This window comes from Patagioenas fasciata, chromosome 3, assembly GCF_037038585.1.
Source record: "Patagioenas fasciata isolate bPatFas1 chromosome 3, bPatFas1.hap1, whole genome shotgun sequence".
Taxonomy (NCBI): Eukaryota; Metazoa; Chordata; class Aves; order Columbiformes; family Columbidae; genus Patagioenas; species Patagioenas fasciata.
The window spans coordinates 89,722,464-89,740,077 of NC_092522.1; the positions used below are offsets into that span (position 1 = coordinate 89,722,464).

Here is a 17,614-nt window from a genome sequence, read left to right on the forward strand (position 1 = left end):
GCTCAAGGCACTGAGATTTAAAAGCACTCAACCCCTCACAGTTAGTGCACTGTATAGAGAGCCAGTGAAGCTGTAATCCAGAAGAGAGGAAAGCTGAAAAATGCTTAGAAATGTAACTGTTCTGGCTTATATTTATACCTCTTTCCCCCCCTTCAATTAGTGATGTTGAGTAAAGACTGGCATCAAGTCTAAGCAGAATGGAGTTACTGATTTCGTGTACAATAAAGAGCTTTCTTCATAATTATAGTGTGGATCATCTAAATCTAGTTCTAAAGACGTTAGTGTAGATGGAAGTGGGTTTGCCACTGAACAACTGGCCAAATACTATCCTACCCTCATTTTCATTAAGTCTCATTATTTACATATAAATTATTTGTCACACTGCAAGATTTGTTCTGCCTAATTCGAGAAGAAATAGATCTTTTTATTGTGTGAAATAATTATTGCTCTGTACATTATATGGTTAGATTATATCATCCATATTCACCTGGAGTGCTGTATCTAGTTCTGGCCTCCCCAGGAGAATACAGAAGTAGTACTGGAGAGTGATTAATGAAGGGCCACCAAGATGATGGACTGGAGCATCTTTCCTGTGAGGAGAGACTGAGATCTGGGGCTGTTCAGCCCAGAGAAGAAGCAGCTCAGAGACATCTCATCGGTGTGGACAAACATTGGAAGGGAAAGTGTAAAGAGCCAGGTGGTTTAAAAGTGATGCCTGGTGACAGGACAAGAAAAAATAGACACGAACATTGTGCTTAAATGTAAGAGAAGTTTGAGTTTAAGAAAAAAACTTTTTATTGTGAGGGTGACGAAGCATTGGCAGAGGCTGCCCAGAGAGGTTGTGGAGTCTCTGTCCCTGAAGATATCCAAAAGCCGTTTGGACTGTGCGGCCTGTTTTAGCTGGCCCTGCTTGAGCAGTGGGGTGGATGAGGTGGTTTCCAGAGGTGCCCGCCAGCCTCAACCATTCTGTGATATTCCATTGTCATATTCACAGTTCCTCAGGTCAAACAGCATGCTGTCTAAATAATGCTTTGAAAAAAGTAAACTCCTTCTTCTTTAAATTCTGTATTTGGTCTAGCCTCCAATATGCTCATTTTCTCAAGTATAGTTTATGTTGCAGGTACGTAAGCTATTTTAATGCCTTAAAAACACCATCAAGAATTTGAGGAGGGAGAGCTGTGCTTCGTAGATGATCAAACAGAACAAAGATTGTGGAGCATATTTAATCTGTCAGAAATACTTTAAATATTGCTGTTACCAAACCTCCCTTTGACATTTCTGAAAGGTCATTACTTCTTTGCCTTTTAACAGTCAAGGTGAAGGCTGTCACTGGTTGAAGCAAGATTTCCGTCTGTTCATTATAGCTCAAGTAGCACGGGAAAAGAGCAGATGTGCTGCCCCAGGTGTTGTACTAATTTGGCTATCCAACTGCATCTTTTATTTTAGGGAAAATATCTATAAACTCCTACAAAATATGATCAAAACTCATACAAAAATAATCAAATCTGTAAGCAAATACAGGCATCTTGTTTTACTCTCCTAAAGCCACTTAGCAGTCTTTGGGATCTGGCAAAAGATACAATATCTTTTCCAGAAAGGCATTGCATTTGCTATAAATCACTCAGGCTGATTCAGTAAGGCATCAAAGCATGCACTTAAGTTAAAGCAAAGGAATAATCCTCCTGTTGACTCAAGCTGGAATTCTCATATGTTTAAGTAAATACCTTAATAAATTAGCCTTTATTGAAGTAGTATTTTTAAATGCTATTAGAAGCATTTAAATAAATACAATTGAACAATTATTATGAAACTTTCTGGTGTAGACTTATCAGCCCAGGATCTCTTTTTATTTTTGTTGCTGTAGTACAAACCCTGCCCTGCTTTTTGGAAAGTAGGGAAAATTAGCATCTGGGCAGTGAATATATGAAGGTTCATTCTCAAAAAATAAGATGTAGTTTGTATAAGCAAAATGACACCTTACAGGACACACAGTCAACGCAAATCTAATTTGTGCAGCCAAATAGGAACCTTTACCTTTTCCAAGTGCAGCTCTCATTTTAACACAGAGATCTGAAATCTTGCCCAGAGAAACATTTCATGTCCAGACACAGGAATCCAGGCTTCTTGGAAGAGATGGCTCCACTAATCACAATAATTATGTACAGTGATATATATAACATAGTATCTTTCATCATAGAAGATGTGTTGCGGACTTCCCTGTGACAGCCCTATGCTGTTGTTGACCACTGTGGAAACACTGCTGCACCCATTTCTTTTTGATAACTTTTGTCAAAATTTAGAACATTAAAAATCTTATTTGTAAAATGTGCAGGTGCATGCCAGCACAGGAGAAACCTCACAACTGTGGCTTTCTGATGCTTTTCTCGGCAAAGTAAAATTGCCGACAACAGTAATAATAATTGATTTTTTAACAAATGTTTAAAGGTTGCAGTCATTAAGTGACCAAGAAACACCCATTTGAAACCAGATTCAAATGATTTAAGCTGTACAGGGTGACTTATACAGTATTTTATATACTCTCTTTTTGATAATGACAGCTCTTTTTTGGTTTAGGGTAAAGCCATTCAATTAAAATTAAAACAAAAAAGTAATATTGAAGGGCATACTGAGGACCACTCTATTTTGGGAAGGCAAGACTTGACACATACCTTTAGCTGCAGCTAAAGATTCATGAGGATTAGAGCTACTCACTATTTCCAGCTGAGTTGGATTTCTTTCCTGATGCTCTGTTTTTTCTGATTTAGCCTGCACAGACACTTGACCAATCCATCTGCTCAGTATCCTTCCCTCCCTCAGCCAAAAGTGTCACAGTGCCAAGTCTCTGAAGAAGAACTGAAGAGACTGAAAAAAAAACCAATCTCAGGTCCTCTCTCAAATCTGCACTCATCTCTTTTAAGTGAATACAAAACCAAAGGTAATATGAGATTGTTCTTTGGTCTAAGTCACAGTCAAAGCAGCTAAGGGTAACACTGGAAAAAAGCAGTAGGAGAGGCAGAGGTAGAGATAGGAGTAGGAGAGGTAGAATTACATTTTCAAGCTCCTGGAGTTTTACTTTGGACTTAGGTGGGGTTAGGATCAGGTGACAAGTGAACAAATACAAATTCATGAGAAAATGTCACAGTAATTCAATTTGCTGTTTACTTCAAACTCACATGTTTTGTTTTGTTTGTTTGTTTGTTTTTAGGAGGAAAACTGCCAAAATTTGTTCTATTTTTCTTCCTCAGATTTAACCTGAGCATTAGTCAAACCCACATAGCACTGCGTTTGCGGAAGCTTTGCGTGGTATGTTTTTTCATGGCTGTGATGTAGTCTGCTGGGGCTGATGTTTGTGTATGTCAAGAACTGAGTGTAGGAGTTTGACTCAGCGTCTGACTTAATGAAATTTCAAAAATATAATTCATTTGTATAACATGCATTGTGCTGTGTCTCAGCACTGTGTCATCCAGCCACCTCCCTGCCAAGGTGACTCTTTCACAGGGAAGACGAGGCAACTTGATGCAGTCCACCATAGGAAATTAATTTTACGGCACTCAGTGCAAGACCATTTGGAAGAGAGAGGTGGTTTTGTGTTACAAAGTCTCTAAACAAGTTGATTTTACTCAGTCTCATACCTGTGCACTAAAAGCATCAGGATGTCTTTGTTCATGTGGTCTGGCCAGGATGCGCAACACTGAAGGTAAAAGGACCCTTGCTGTCAAGTCCTTGGTGCTTTTTCCGGGCTTCTGGTGATGAGTTGTGATAAACTTGATTTTATATGGGCATTTTATGCCTTTAGGATCCAACAGCTATGCTGGCATCATTATTTTGCCTTAGGGCTTTACTTACTTCAGCCACCATAAATTTTAGTCAAGTCTAGTGTCCATTTGTCTGTGTATCCTCATGCTGAATTTCTTTGGACTGTAATATGACTTCTTGCTGAGCCCATGGGATGAGGAGTGGCAGATGTGATGTGCTGTGATTGACAGCCAATTGCTGTTGTTGCTCTTCTGCTCTTGTCAAGTAGCAGAGTCCTGGTCCAAGCCTTGTCTGTGCTGTAGCCTTACCAAAGCTCAGGCTGCTTGTCTTGATGTAAACAAGACATTTTTAATTTTCCTGCAGTCAGTTTTGTCCTTTGTTACCCACATGTGCCACTGTTTTCACCTTTGTTGTGCTGCTCTTTCCAGTAGTGCATACATTTCCATTCATACTTCATTCATACCAGCCTTCGTATTTCTCATACAAGACTATACACGTGCACTGGAAAAGTCAAAGTTAAGATCAAGCACAGTTCCTAAAAACATTATTGCTTGAAGTACTTTAGAACAAATATCTAAATCCAAAATGAAACATGAATATTTTGCAACAAGAAGAAATGATTCTTTACAACAATCGTAACTTATGGCTAATTATTTCACAGCCTTTATATTTTACAGCCTTGACACATCTGATCATTAATTCAATCATCTATTGAAGTAGAAGAAATCTAGGTCAGATTCTCTAGTGACTGTCAATCCTTTAACAGCACTTTGAAAATGCACAAAAAATTAGACAGGGTATGTTTAGAAGTGTTTTCAACCTAATGTTGCAGTAGGATGGACTTCCAAGACTTCAACTTAAAGAGCAAACAGTCCTTGCTACAGAGTGTGATGAAAAATTAAGTTAAAAAAACAAACCATATTTTTCTTGTAGTAATTGTTTATGTTAGTTTACCAGAAAATCTTTCCATTTAATTACCTTTCTGCATAAGTGAAGCCCTTTATCTGAATAGTGCCTGACTGTGGATGGATGATCTGGTCTTGCTTCTCTACTGACGAGCAGCAACTTCTAGGACCACCACCACCAAGACCTTCCTAATTCAGCACCACTCTGCTCCTGAGCCTTGCTATTCCCAAAGCCTGTGATGTCCACACATGTAGCAGTGCTGTTGGTGGGGGGGGGGAAAAGGGGAAATTATGAGCCGTCTCCAGCCTATTCTCCTCACTGCTTCACTACTCCTGGGACAGAAAGGCCGTGGAGATGAACACCAGACCTGTTCTGGAAGGAGAAGGAGCAAGTAGAAGAGTGTTAGAAGGACTGATAGAAAGCAGGGCTACACTGCAGACGCTGTAGCACTGTGGTCATGCCAAGGAATAATAACATGGAAAGTTTTTGTATAATTGTATTTCCTTAAGGAGAACATGAAACCAAGGGTCTGCTGCTAGTACCAGGGTGGGTGCTAAATTCTGTGATCTCCCCTACCACCATGGCTACTTTGGATATGTACTGAGCTCATCAGAGCAAGGATAGGTTTGGAAGCAGAAAACAGCTATGAAAAATACTCCTAAGAAAGTAAATATTTTCAGCTGGTAAAATAAAAACAAAGTCTGCCTGCGAGGGGGGGTGGGGAAGGAAATTTAAACAGGTTCATTCATCTGGAAAACAGAGATACTGACAGTTTCTATTAAGTTCTTTAGAAAAATCTCTTCCTGTGAAGAATGTCCTGTCTCCAACTTGCCTGTCCAAATCAGGACAGAGAGAAAAAATTATCTGTAATTTAATAAAACCTCTGCTGGTACACCTTGGACAGATTTTTGTCCTGTGCAGCTGTAGCACATCAGGCTGTTAGGCAGCATGAGTAGTAACATCTGCTGCAGGGTGGGTGCAGCTCTTGCTGGAACGTTTCTCATCTTGGCCACGTTTTTGCACAGAACATATAGGAAGCAGTTGTTGCAGAAAACTCTATCCCCCTTGTCCAAATTTGTTTGAATTTAACCGGCAGGTTAAAATTGTACTGGAAGAGGTGCTAGGATGGATGCATGACCTCATTTGAGCAGTTTAGTTGCTTTATGAAATGAAGTTAAGAGAGGGCTTGGGGGAGAGCAGGAAGAGAAGGTATCCACCTCATAACAGCTGTCAGGAGGGAAGGTGAGAAGACATCCTCTTGTGAAAGCCCTGGCCCAAAGAAGAGACTCCAGCAGTGGCCATGATGCTTTAAATCTGTTCTGAGCAGTAGGCTATATGGAAAGGAACAAGCTTAGAGTGTTTGGCGTGGGGAGGAAGGAGAAGATTTCCCCGGCGTCCTGGTGTACCATAAATGGTTCTGGCTGGTGGAGCAGCTGTGTGACGCATGAGGCAAAGGACAGAATGCCAATGTTGCTATCATTTTGGTTTTGCTCTTGCTCAGGAATAGGTTTCAGCATCCGCTTTGTGTGGTTTCTAAGGCATGGACAATGAAAATAGTCAAATAGGATTTTGGAAGCTCTAAAAACCTAAAAAGCAACTACTCGTTCTTTTAGGAAGGTTTCCAAAACAATGGCTGGCAGTAAAAACAAATGATCCAAATATATTTCCAGAAAATTTCTTAGCTGTAGAAGTAAGCATAGATTTTACTGATCATATGGTTTGAATTCAAAATGATGCCCTAACTTTTATAGCTCCCACCGGATTCTTCAGGGGTTTCAGTCTTTAAGGTTCTTAAGAGCGCTGGGTTGCTGGAGTGCTCATACTGTATATTTGAGATGGTTAAAGAACTGTGGATATTTTTCTCCAATGTGTTACATAAAGATATAATCTGTAGAATGATTTGAAAGATTAACGTTGTCACAGAAAATGGAATATAAATTTATTTATAAATGGGGAAAACTAAACAAAGGATGTTACACAAAATGTGTTGTAAATTGGCAGAAGTATTAGAAACAGTGTTTTCTGGCAACTACACGTACAGTGGGATGGTTCTTTTTAATCCGTTGTCCAGTGATTGCCTCCCATGCTTGATAACAAACCTGATGTTGCATGGTTGCCACTGCTTTTGTCTGTATCTTCTGTCCGTGACAGAAAAAGGGAAGATGGCTTTGAACTTCTGTTCAGTTGCATCACGATTCAGACTGCCTGTAGGACTTGGAGCAGGAGACCAAGTTCCGAGTACACAAAAATATGTGGGCAACAAAACAGGATAAACAAGGGGGAACAGTGATCTGGATTATCATTTTCTAGGGACGATTTATGTGTGTTTAATCAGCTACCACAGTGACAGATTCCAAATGGGCAGGAGAGAGGAATTCACAGCTACAAAATACTCGCCTGCAAGAATCCGGCAGTCCTAGCCAGGCAACTCAAGCCAAACTGTTGCTCTCAGAGAAGTGTTTTCCAGAGCAAGAAAATAATTAAGAATTCACTAGGTCATTTGTTATGATTGCATGCTGAGTAGAAATGTCTCCCAGATTTTTTTTTTTTCTTAGTTTTGGTAGTCTAGGACTAGATCCTTCATTTCTCCAAGTATTCTGGTTAAGATGGTTGATGCTCACTGGGTAAGTTCTCTCTTTGGTTTATTTGTACCCCCTTTCAATACAAACATGCATGTTAGTTATTTGTTTCTCCATTTCCCCAGTTATCCCCTGTGTATCCCTGGGTCAGGAGCAGTGATAGCTGGGGAAGTCTTGTCTTTGTTTTGGGCAAGCGATAAGGTGTGGTATGTTACATGTGACTCATGCTTGCAGCATTGTAGCCACATACAATGTCTGCTCACTCCTGTGACTCAATTGTTAGTGACACATTCAAATTAAAAGCATTTTAGGTTGCATTTTAAATGTGTATGTCTCTAAATTTCAAATAGGAAGGTGAAATTTTCCTAAGGTATTCAGTGTCTTCATAAATGGCTTAGACACAGGACTTGTGGGAATACTAAGTAAGTTTGCTGATAACACAATATTGGGAGGAGCTGTTGACACTCTTGAGGGCAGAGAGGCACTGCAGAGGGATCAGAGAGGCCCTGCAGAGGGATCTGGACAAATTGGAGAACTGAGCAATCACCAACCACATGAAGTTCAACAAGGGCAAGTGCCGGATTTTGCACCTGGGACACGGCAACCCTGGGTGTACATACAGACTGGGGGATGAGATGCTGGAGAGCAGCTCTGCAGAGAGGGATCTGGGGGTTCTGGTCGATGGCAAGTTGAACATGAGCCAACAGTGTCCCTGGCGGCCAAGAGGGCAACCATGTCCTGGGTGCAACAAGCACAACATTGCCAGCCGGGCAAGGGAGGTGATTGTCCCGCTCTGCTCTGTGGCCTCACCTGGAGCACTGGGTGCAGTTCTGGGTGCCACAGGATAAAAAAGGTATTAAGCTACTGGAGAGTGTCCAGAAGAGGGCTGTGAAGTTGGTGAAAGTTTTGGATGGAAAGCTGTATGAGGAATTGCTGAAGTCACTTAGTTTGTTCAGCCTGGAGAAGAGTAGACTAAGGGGAGACATCATCGCGTCTACAGCTTCCTCACAAGGAGCATAGGAAGGGTAGGAGCTGATCTCTTCTCTTTAGTGACCAATAACAGAACAGAGGGAATGTCAGGAAGATGTGCCAGGGGAGGTTTAGATTGGACATTAGGAAAAGGTTCTTCAGTCAGAGGGTGGTGGAGCACTGGAACAGGCTCCCCAGGGAGGTGTCACAGCCCCAAGCCTGACAGTGTTCAAGAGGAGACTGGACAACACCATCAGACACATGGTGTGAACTGTGGGGTTGCCCTGTGCAGCGACAGGAATTGGACTCAATGATCCTTGTGGGTCCCTTCCAACTCAGGACATTCTGTGATTCTACTCTCAGGTTTTTACCTGGGTGTCATGTATAACACTTGAAATGAATGAGGGTGCTACTTAGAAATTTTTCTGCTATAGTACAAAAATCTCAGAGACCCAGAATTAGACTGCCCGCATTTTTTCTGTTTTAATTAGAGAGTCATGATATCTTGCACAGACAACTAGTATGTGTAGTGTGCCCAGTATAGGAGGAGTGTTTTCTACAGGGACACTGATTTAACAGAATTCCCAGGGAGTTTTGATCCATATCTATGAAGGCAGTGGGTAAGAAAATGAAGCAAAATCAAATGCAGATGAGAAAATGGAATGTTATATATGGTAAAGAAACAGACACTGGGTTAATGACATCTAGGAAACACTTCTAACCAAGCTCCAGGATTCCAGAGTGTTAATCTCATTTGTTTCATATTATTATCCAACTGCTAACTCCTGGACCCTTGTGGAATCACAAAAATTGATGTCAGATACTGAATCAGGTTAGAAATTTAGATTCGTTATTGAAACATAGTTCTAGTTTCTTATTTGAACTTGATTGCGATTTACTGCACTGAAATACTGCTTTGCCAAATTATCATTTAAAGAGTTGCCTGTCATTGTGCTGCTGAAGTAGTCCAGGTTTTTCCATAAAGCCTGAAAATGTATGTATTTTCAGCAAGGATTACCATTCCTGCCAGTGGAATCCTAGTAGTTTTGGCTAATTGTAACATGGCTGTAAATATGTCATTTCCATGGAAATTAATTTAGTCACAGGAATTTTTGTCTTTTTTTTTTTTTTTTTTTTGTTTTTTGGTTTAATATTAATGGCTTTGCTTAATGTGTTTGCCAGACACATGCATGGTTCAAAGAAAAACTTAATTAACATTAGAGTGGATTATTTATACTGAACTGCTCAGTATATGTATGGATGGCTTTTGAGGATGAAGCAGGAACTGCTTGACTGTCTCTCTTGGATTTGTGCTGTTAGTAGATATGGAAAAACCTCCCTTAGCTCAAATAAGATGTGTGTTGTTAAGATCTTGCCCTGTTAGACCCTGGTGGTAATATTTTAATAACAACTTCATGCAATTTTTCAAAAAGTTTTAATCATATAGTTCCTTAGGCTGTTTACTTAAGTTCAAAATAATTTTTTAAAAATAACTTTTCTTGTAATATCATTCTAGGGAGGGATAATGTTGATGTGATATTTCCAGATCCAAACTTGTACAGACAGTTTTAGTACTGACCCTGCATTTTAATCTTCTTGTGTTTTTACTTATTTTTTCCCCATATGAGATTAACAGTATTCAAGTCATGGTGTGTGGGTTGGTTTGTTTCTTTGCTTGTTTTTCCTGTTGCCAGTGTGCCCTGAGCTTAAATTCAGTCTTTATATAGTCTTTGGTGTTGGTTTGTTTGTTTGTTTTGTTTGGGTTTTGTTTGGTTGGTTTGGTTGTTTGTTTTAAGTATTTGAAAGTGCCATACGTGAATCTTAAGCAAGAAATCCAGAGAATGCAATCCATCTAAGAACTGGAGGATGCACAGTAGTAATATTAAATTAATTAAACTTATTATTAACTTTCCTTTTAGGAATAAACTTATTCGCACACTGGGGCAATTGTTTTACTTGTTAAGAATTGGTGTGTGAGTTTAGTGCCAAGAATCTGGAGTGTCCTTGTTCTTTAAACATACTCCTGTCTTCCTCTCTTTGATGATTTTTAGATGTATTTGAGGTGCCTCATGCCTGTTGAGGTCAAAATAGGCACCTGCCTATACTAGAAAAATGCTGCTGTTTGCTCCCTGTTGGTATGCAGTGGGTCCAAGGCAGCAAGATAACAGTAAATTGTTTCTAAGAAATGAAGTGATTTGCATTAATTTTGAGACTGTTGTCACAAGGTTTATCAAAAGTTATTTACCCATGCTGTTGAACTGACCTAAATAGTCATATCAGCTAAATAATAGAAATTGTTCATCTGATGCAACTGCATATTATATTTTAAAAATACCGTATATAAAGATTTCAAAGTACTAAGGAAATGTCAATTTGAATTGCTTCTGTAGCTAGGAGGATGAGAAAACATTGAAATGGAAGGTAAAACTGATTCTTAGTATACTGTTCAAGAAACATCTAGTATTCATATCAGAAAATCAGATTTGACAATTGAGTGAAACAGTAGATGTAAGAAATGTAGGTAACTTTGTTTCTGCATATACCTAAAGTTTTAGGTATGTTAGCCAAGTGTAACTCGATACAAATTTGCAGCTATCACTTTCCTTCCTTAAAGTGTTCTGACATGTTTATCATTTATCTGGATTAACTGTGTTCCTGATCGATACCTCTTTTTTAATAATGAGAATGGTTGAGCATTGCATTGCATTGTGAGTAGTATTGTGCTGCTGCCCTCCATAATCATGATAAAATAAAATCCATCTTCTGAATGTGTTACCTTTTTACTACCTGCCTTACGGGGATGTGGTATTTTTTTGCTCACTAGCTGATTGCTCATATGAATGTAAAGATACAGAGTATAACAGAAATGAATCAGTAGATTTTGAAGTCATATTATACTCGTATTCAAACTGTGAATGCAAAGCTTTATAATTTACAATTATGTATTATTTTTAACCCAGTGCATATTTTTGTGTCGTTCTAGGTATGGCATGAACTGCCTCATTCAGTTTGAGGATTTTGCTAATGCTAATGCATTCCGCCTCCTGCATAAGTACCGTAACAAGTATTGCACTTTCAATGATGACATTCAAGGTAACAGACTCCTTCTCTTCTCCTCACTCTTGTTAGGCTCACAATCCAGAAAGATCTTAATTGAGGTACCAGAGGGGGAAAAAAAAACATATCAGCTTTCCTGTGATATTTGAAGATGTTCAGTACAGGTCACATTTTGCCTTGAGTTTCCTCAGCACGGGTTTCTGGTGAGCTATCTTTGCCCCTAACCTTTCCCTTCTCATTTATGCCTCATGCTTTATTTAGATGCTCAGTCTTCAGGGTTTTTTTTTTTTTCATAGTTTAGTATGTGAATGGCTTTCCCATATAAAATATTCACATCAGATCTTTGGGAAAATGTCAAAGCTCAAGCCTGGACTGTGCTTCCCTCAGTTTTTTTGTCGCTGCAGTGACAACTGCTCCACTGTTCCTGTGTGCAACAGAGCTTGCTTGATAAATGTCAAACTTTATTTTGGTTCTTAAACTGACAACTCAGTTAAATATCCTTCTGATTTTCTTTGCAGTCTCAGGGCTGCATTCACTTTTAGAGGGAAGTTGTCCCCCTGACTCTGCTTTTCCATCCGAATCATTTGCAGCAGCTGGCAAAAGGAAAAGATTGAGGGTGGGAAATGTCAGCAAGGGGGATTCCCCCAGTGCTGACTCAGTCCCTTCTTGTCCCTTCCCTCCCAAGAAGGAAGACACACAGGTCTGAAGCAATGGATGCTGCTCCTCGGGTTGCTGTATTTCCTGCCAGGAAGAGAGCACTGGAAAATAACTTTCTCTAGGGCAGTAAGTGCACTGGCTCCCATTCTTGCAGGGAGACTGAAGTCAGAAGAACTGCTGGAGAGAGGTTCCCAAGGAGGGTCCTGGATGCTCAGCTGCCTCTTTACTCCCATCATGTTTCTTTGTGTTGTCACCTCAGCATCAAAAAATGGGAGTTTAACCATCTTAATTTCTGACAGTTTGCAGTGACACTTCAAGCCAAGCATTAGGAGCTTGAGTTTTCCAGAAGTTGTTCTTGAGTCATTCTCAGGACCTAGGTCTTATTTCAGGGACTAAATGCATGGTGGTGGATTCAAATAGCCCTTGTCCTTGTGATGTCAGGGATTTGGCTACCCACAGGAACTATGTTTCTGTTACGAGCCTGGCTGAGTTTTATTCCTGTGTCTGAAACACATTATGAAGGAAAAACTCCCAGATGGAAAATAAACTAATTATAAAATGTCATTTCCCTTTGTAAGAAGCATGGTACCACTTACCCTGCAGGTCTGAGCGTAGCCATGGCTACAGCAGACCAAACAGTGTCTGGAAGTTTCCCTAGTTGTTTAGAGACCCAGTGGATTCCCACAGGGAATTCTCTTTCCTTGCAGGATGAAGGTACTCACCCCAAATCAGACAGATTCAACTAGAATGTAGTCTTGAAGAAATGGAAGGGAAGCTTTTCAACAAAATGGTTGTCATAGCAGCTGTCAGTCTTACTCAGATGTATAGCCACAGGCAGTCTTTTATTCAGTTTCTGCAATCCAATTTGTGTTTGTGGGTCTTTTCATATTTTCATAAATGATGTCTGGGAGTTTGGGGTGATCTCCATCCTTAATGCTTGTGTAGCTTCCAAGAGGCGAAAGCAGATGCATTTAGCCTGCTCTGATCTCGGTCGTTTGTCATCATATCCCCATAAATACCTTCAGTATCTTTTTTGTGTAGGATATCATCTTCCCCTATAATGTGGCAGTGGAATAACAGCTCAAATATAGATCCAGTGATCTTCTCCTTTCTGTTCCACCTCTGTAAACCCTAAGGATCTTTCACCCGACAACTTTAATGAGGATAGATGGTGCTAACTTCTTTAGCAATACTTAGAGATTTTCAGTTTCTAAATGGCATGAGTTTTTCCAGGCGGCTTGAAAAGAGTGGTCTCCTCTGTATGCAAGTCCTATTTTCTGCCCCTAGGACTGTAAACCTGACAAGTAGCATCAGACCAAGAAAAGTAAACAAACACATTGTTGCATCTGATTTGCCATCATCTTCTGAAGATAGTTCTTACTTAATATTTTAAACATAGTTCCTCATAGTCCAAAGCTACTTTAAAGATAGAAATTTTTATATGTTTTATGGAAGGGCTTGAGGCTTTTTTCACTGCCGTATTTGCAGGGTATCAGCATGCCCGTAACTGATGCCATTGCAAAATGTTTGGGAAAAAGTGTCTGCCAGAACACTGATCTTCTAAAACCACTAAAGACTGGCCTTCAAGGGTCATCTAGAGAGATATTCAAGAATTTCTGGAAATAGTTCTATCTCCATACCTGCTAAAGCACAGTCACATCCTCTAGTTTGGAAAAAGCTTTGTAACTTTTTCTACATCCCCTTTCTTTTCTCACAGAATTGGGAACAAGGGTGAACAGGATTCTGACCAACTGCTATAAATCCATAATGGAATGAAAATTGCTCTCATTTTATCATTCTAGAAAGCATCTTGTTTTTTTGGCTGGGTGGTGAATTTTTTTGCCTCTGCGATTATGATCATTTCTTCATATTTATATTTTCAAAATATTTTTTTACAAACACAATAGCAATAATGTTACTTTAGGGAGAAAATATTCTCTTTTTTCCTTGGATTCTTGTTTGGTTCAGTTCTGACCACAGATCAGCTTGCTTCTTTTTTCACTCTTCCTCTCTGAAGCATGCAGAAAATGATTTTTTGAAATGAAAATCAATGAAAGCCTGGAGTTCAAAACAGATACTCTTATCTAGTTCATTCTAACTATTAGAGAGAATTTTCCAAAACTGTGGGGTTTTTTATCATCATTTTCAATATGGGAGAAATATTAACTAATGTTGTAATGTCAGGCTTCACGTTTAGAAATACATGAATTAGATCACGTTACAGTATCACAGTATCACAGTATGTTTGGGATTGGAAGGGACCTCAAAAGATCATCTAGTCCAATCCCCCTGCTGGAGCAGGAACGCCTAGGTGAGGTCGCACAGGAATGTGTCCAGGCGGGCTTTGAATGTCTCCAGGGAAGGAGACTCCACAACCTCCCTGGGCAGCCTGTTCCAGTGCTCTGTTACCCTCATTGAGAAGAAGTTCTTTCTCAAATTTAAGTGGAACCTCTTGTGTTCCAGCTTGATCCCATTGCCCCTTGTCCTATCATTGTTTGCCACTGAGAAGAGCCTGACTCCATCCTCGTGGCACTCACCCATTATATATTTATAAACATTAATAAGGTCACCCCTCAGTCTCCTCTTCTCCAAACTAAAGAGCCCCAGCTCCCTCAGCCTTTCTTCATAAGGGAGGTGCTCCACTCCCTAGGTTGCTAGCTTTGCTCATCTCCAACACATTTAGGAAGGAGGACTCATAAGGACAGGGTGGAATTTTCTTGTAAGTTACAAGATGTGTCGGGTTGTTTTCTCTTCAACCCGTGTTGTGGAACGGATCAATTCCGGAAGAAGAGTCGGGACTTGTGTTGCCAAACAAAGCTGTTTGTAAGGATGGAGGATGTTCTCTGATTGATCACCCCTGGAAGGAGATTCACTGTTTAGGAGGTTGAAAATCCCTTTGGAGAAACTAACCTGTTCCCTTCTGTGCTGCAGGGACATTAGACAAATCTTGTAAGATGGGTTCAAGAAGAATTCCAAGTCCAGGATTGCAGCGCTCATGGGTGTGATGGGCTTGGGCCGTACCTGCCTGCCCCTTGTCAAACCCAGCTGGAGTAGAACAGTGTCTCTTTCCACACACATCGTGCTTTTGGCGTGTCTGTTGAAAGAGTTTTTGCTACTCAAACACAGTCAGTGGCTTAATGCAAATTTGCACATTTTGGGAGCCACGCATTTGTTTTACAGGCACCTATCACATGGTAGCTGGCTGTAGTCATTGCTGATGTGGGTAAATTTGAAATACTGGCAGAAGTTTGATTTTTTCCCCACCCCTTTACTTCAAAATTGCCTCAGTGGAAAATGACAAACTTCTGCAGTATAAGCCAATCCACATAAAATAAGTGATTCTCTATGTGATAATACTGTAAGCTTTTATTCTAGTGTTATAGCTCTGTTTCACTGTGCCCACAGTTGCAAAGCTCTCCCCTGTTATGGGAACAGAGCCTGTATTTTATGCCAACAAAAATATTTACACGGAGAGATTGCCCTGGATTGGAATTAATTTAAGTATCCATCACGACCTTAGATGTCATTAGTTTTTAACAGCTGTGCTGTTTAATTGCATCAAAATTTTATTAAAAGAAACAGACCTAAAATAAAAATGTAGAGCACATATAATTTAAGATTGTTATTCCCTTTTACATGTGTGGTTTGATTTAAAATATATGTTGAATGTACAGCAGACTGCCATTTGAATAATTAGGAAAATTATACCTGGAAGTTATGTTATGATCAATTTTATGTTCAGTCAGTGAAGTTCTCAGAAATCATAATTTATCTGTCACTAGCATTCTCCTTTTTAAGACTTAATTCTTTTTAACATTAACATCACAAATAACACTTGTGGTACTTGGAAATTCCAGTTCTTGAAAGCAAATTGTAAAGAGGTTTGGGGTTTGTTGTTGTGGTTGCGATGGGCACGGGACTTCCAATTCATTTTCTGTTCAAGAATTTGGAAGATGCAAAGTGCAAACTGTAGAAAATCTCTTTCATTATATGAGGTGACATTTGCTTCCTTGTGAAACAGACACTGGAATTTTAAAAATAAAATAATAAGAAAATCTTATTAATCCAAATATCTTAGGGTTATTTGAAGAGTATTTTTCTTCCAGTGTATTCAGGATATCACCTGTCCATTACACAGTAGAAAATTTACATTGAAATCCATATGTTTTCAAGTATATTTCCCACTGTAGCTTTTGTATACTTTTCCACACATCATAAAAGTATGTGTATATACAAGTGTTCATCTGTCTAAGTTTTTCCTCATTATAGTTAAAAAAAATTTAAAACAATTCTGATCATGGGAGCTCCCATCTCATAAAAAAAGGGTCCTTTTGAACAGCCCACAGCCATAGCATTTGCCTTCTTAGCAACTGAGATAGCACCTTTTAGACAGGATCTTTACTCTCACCTTTTTTTCCCAGTAAGTTTAGGAGAGGGATTCTTTTTTCCTGGCACTCTATGCAGTGTTATTTGGAAGACTTTCTGTCTTAACATGTGATTACTATTATGCTTCATCTTGAGAAATATGAATTTTACCACTTCCTAATCTTTTAGTCCAGAATGAATAGCTCAGATTTTAGGACATGCTGCAGAAATTCTTCTGCTCTTCTTGTTTGCTAGCTTTTTAAGATGAGGTAGGGTAAATGATGGAAAGGGACTACTAATATATGATTACAAGTTTTATTTTTTGAAACTTCAAATAATGGACAAATGCTTCAGTGCCATGAGTCATTTCTTGCTAATTTAAACGAAACTATGTCCAATAAAAATGACGTTCTCATTCCTTATGTTTTGGGGCTTTTTTCTCCTTTTTTTCTTGAACTGTTACATCTGCTGAAAGAAGACTCTGTGCTCCAAAGCATTTATAATGTGCCAGCCCCAAAAGGCCATGGTCTCTAGGATTTCCTTTGACATATTCATGCTCAGTTATACAGTTTACAGTAACAAGTAAGGCTAAAGAATCTTGGACAGAAAACAAAGACTTGATGAAGAATAATGTACTTTGAAATTTCACATCTACAGTATTTTTTCCAGATATGACTTACCTTCCTAGAAAGCTATTATGAAGTGTTTGCTTTCACAGCAGGTGACACTGCTTTAGAAAAATATCTACCATTGTTAAAGTTCTTGTGGTTATTCTTCCTTAAATTTGGGGAAAATAGAATCACTTTTCAAAATCATGTCAGTGAACAGTGTCTATATTATTCTGCAGAGAAGAGATTTAACCTGTGCTGTGTGGGAGAGGAAGGTGAAACCATTTCTCTCCTTTCTGTAGTGATGACAGTAGGAAAAGCAGCGAAATTCTGTTTCTGCTTCGTAATGTCTGCGAGAAGTGGTGAGGCTTTGGCAGTTGGATGTGAATTGCATTTTGATTCTTTTCAAAAACTGGAGTCAGTATTCAGGGTGAAATTTAAGGTCATGCCGTTAGTCAGAGCGGTTCCGGTTAAACAGATCTGCTATTCACGCTGGCGGTGCCCCCCTTTCAATAGGAAGGAATAAGGGAAGCTGCTGACGAGGACTGATGACAGCCGCTGCCAGCAGCAGTGATAGTGGATTCGGTAATCTAATAAACTGGGTTATTTTGCTTTTTAGAGTCAAATGGCTGAATAAAAGCCACGTGGAGTACTTTTAAAGTACCATTTTAGAGCAGTTCTGTGCAGATTGCGATTCATTAAAAAAGCAATATTTAA

At 39.4% G+C, this 17,614-nt stretch overlaps 1 protein-coding gene across 1 annotated transcript in view; it reads left to right on the forward strand.

Moving 5' to 3' along the window:
• Positions 1–17,614, forward strand: part of ME1 (malic enzyme 1) — a 165,938-nt gene that overhangs the window by 117,905 nt on the left and 30,419 nt on the right. Inside the window, exon 7 of the mRNA XM_065834243.2 lies at positions 11,194–11,303. Within this exon, the coding sequence (XP_065690315.1) occupies positions 11,194–11,303 (110 nt within the window). The remainder of the gene's footprint in view (positions 1–11,193; positions 11,304–17,614) is intronic.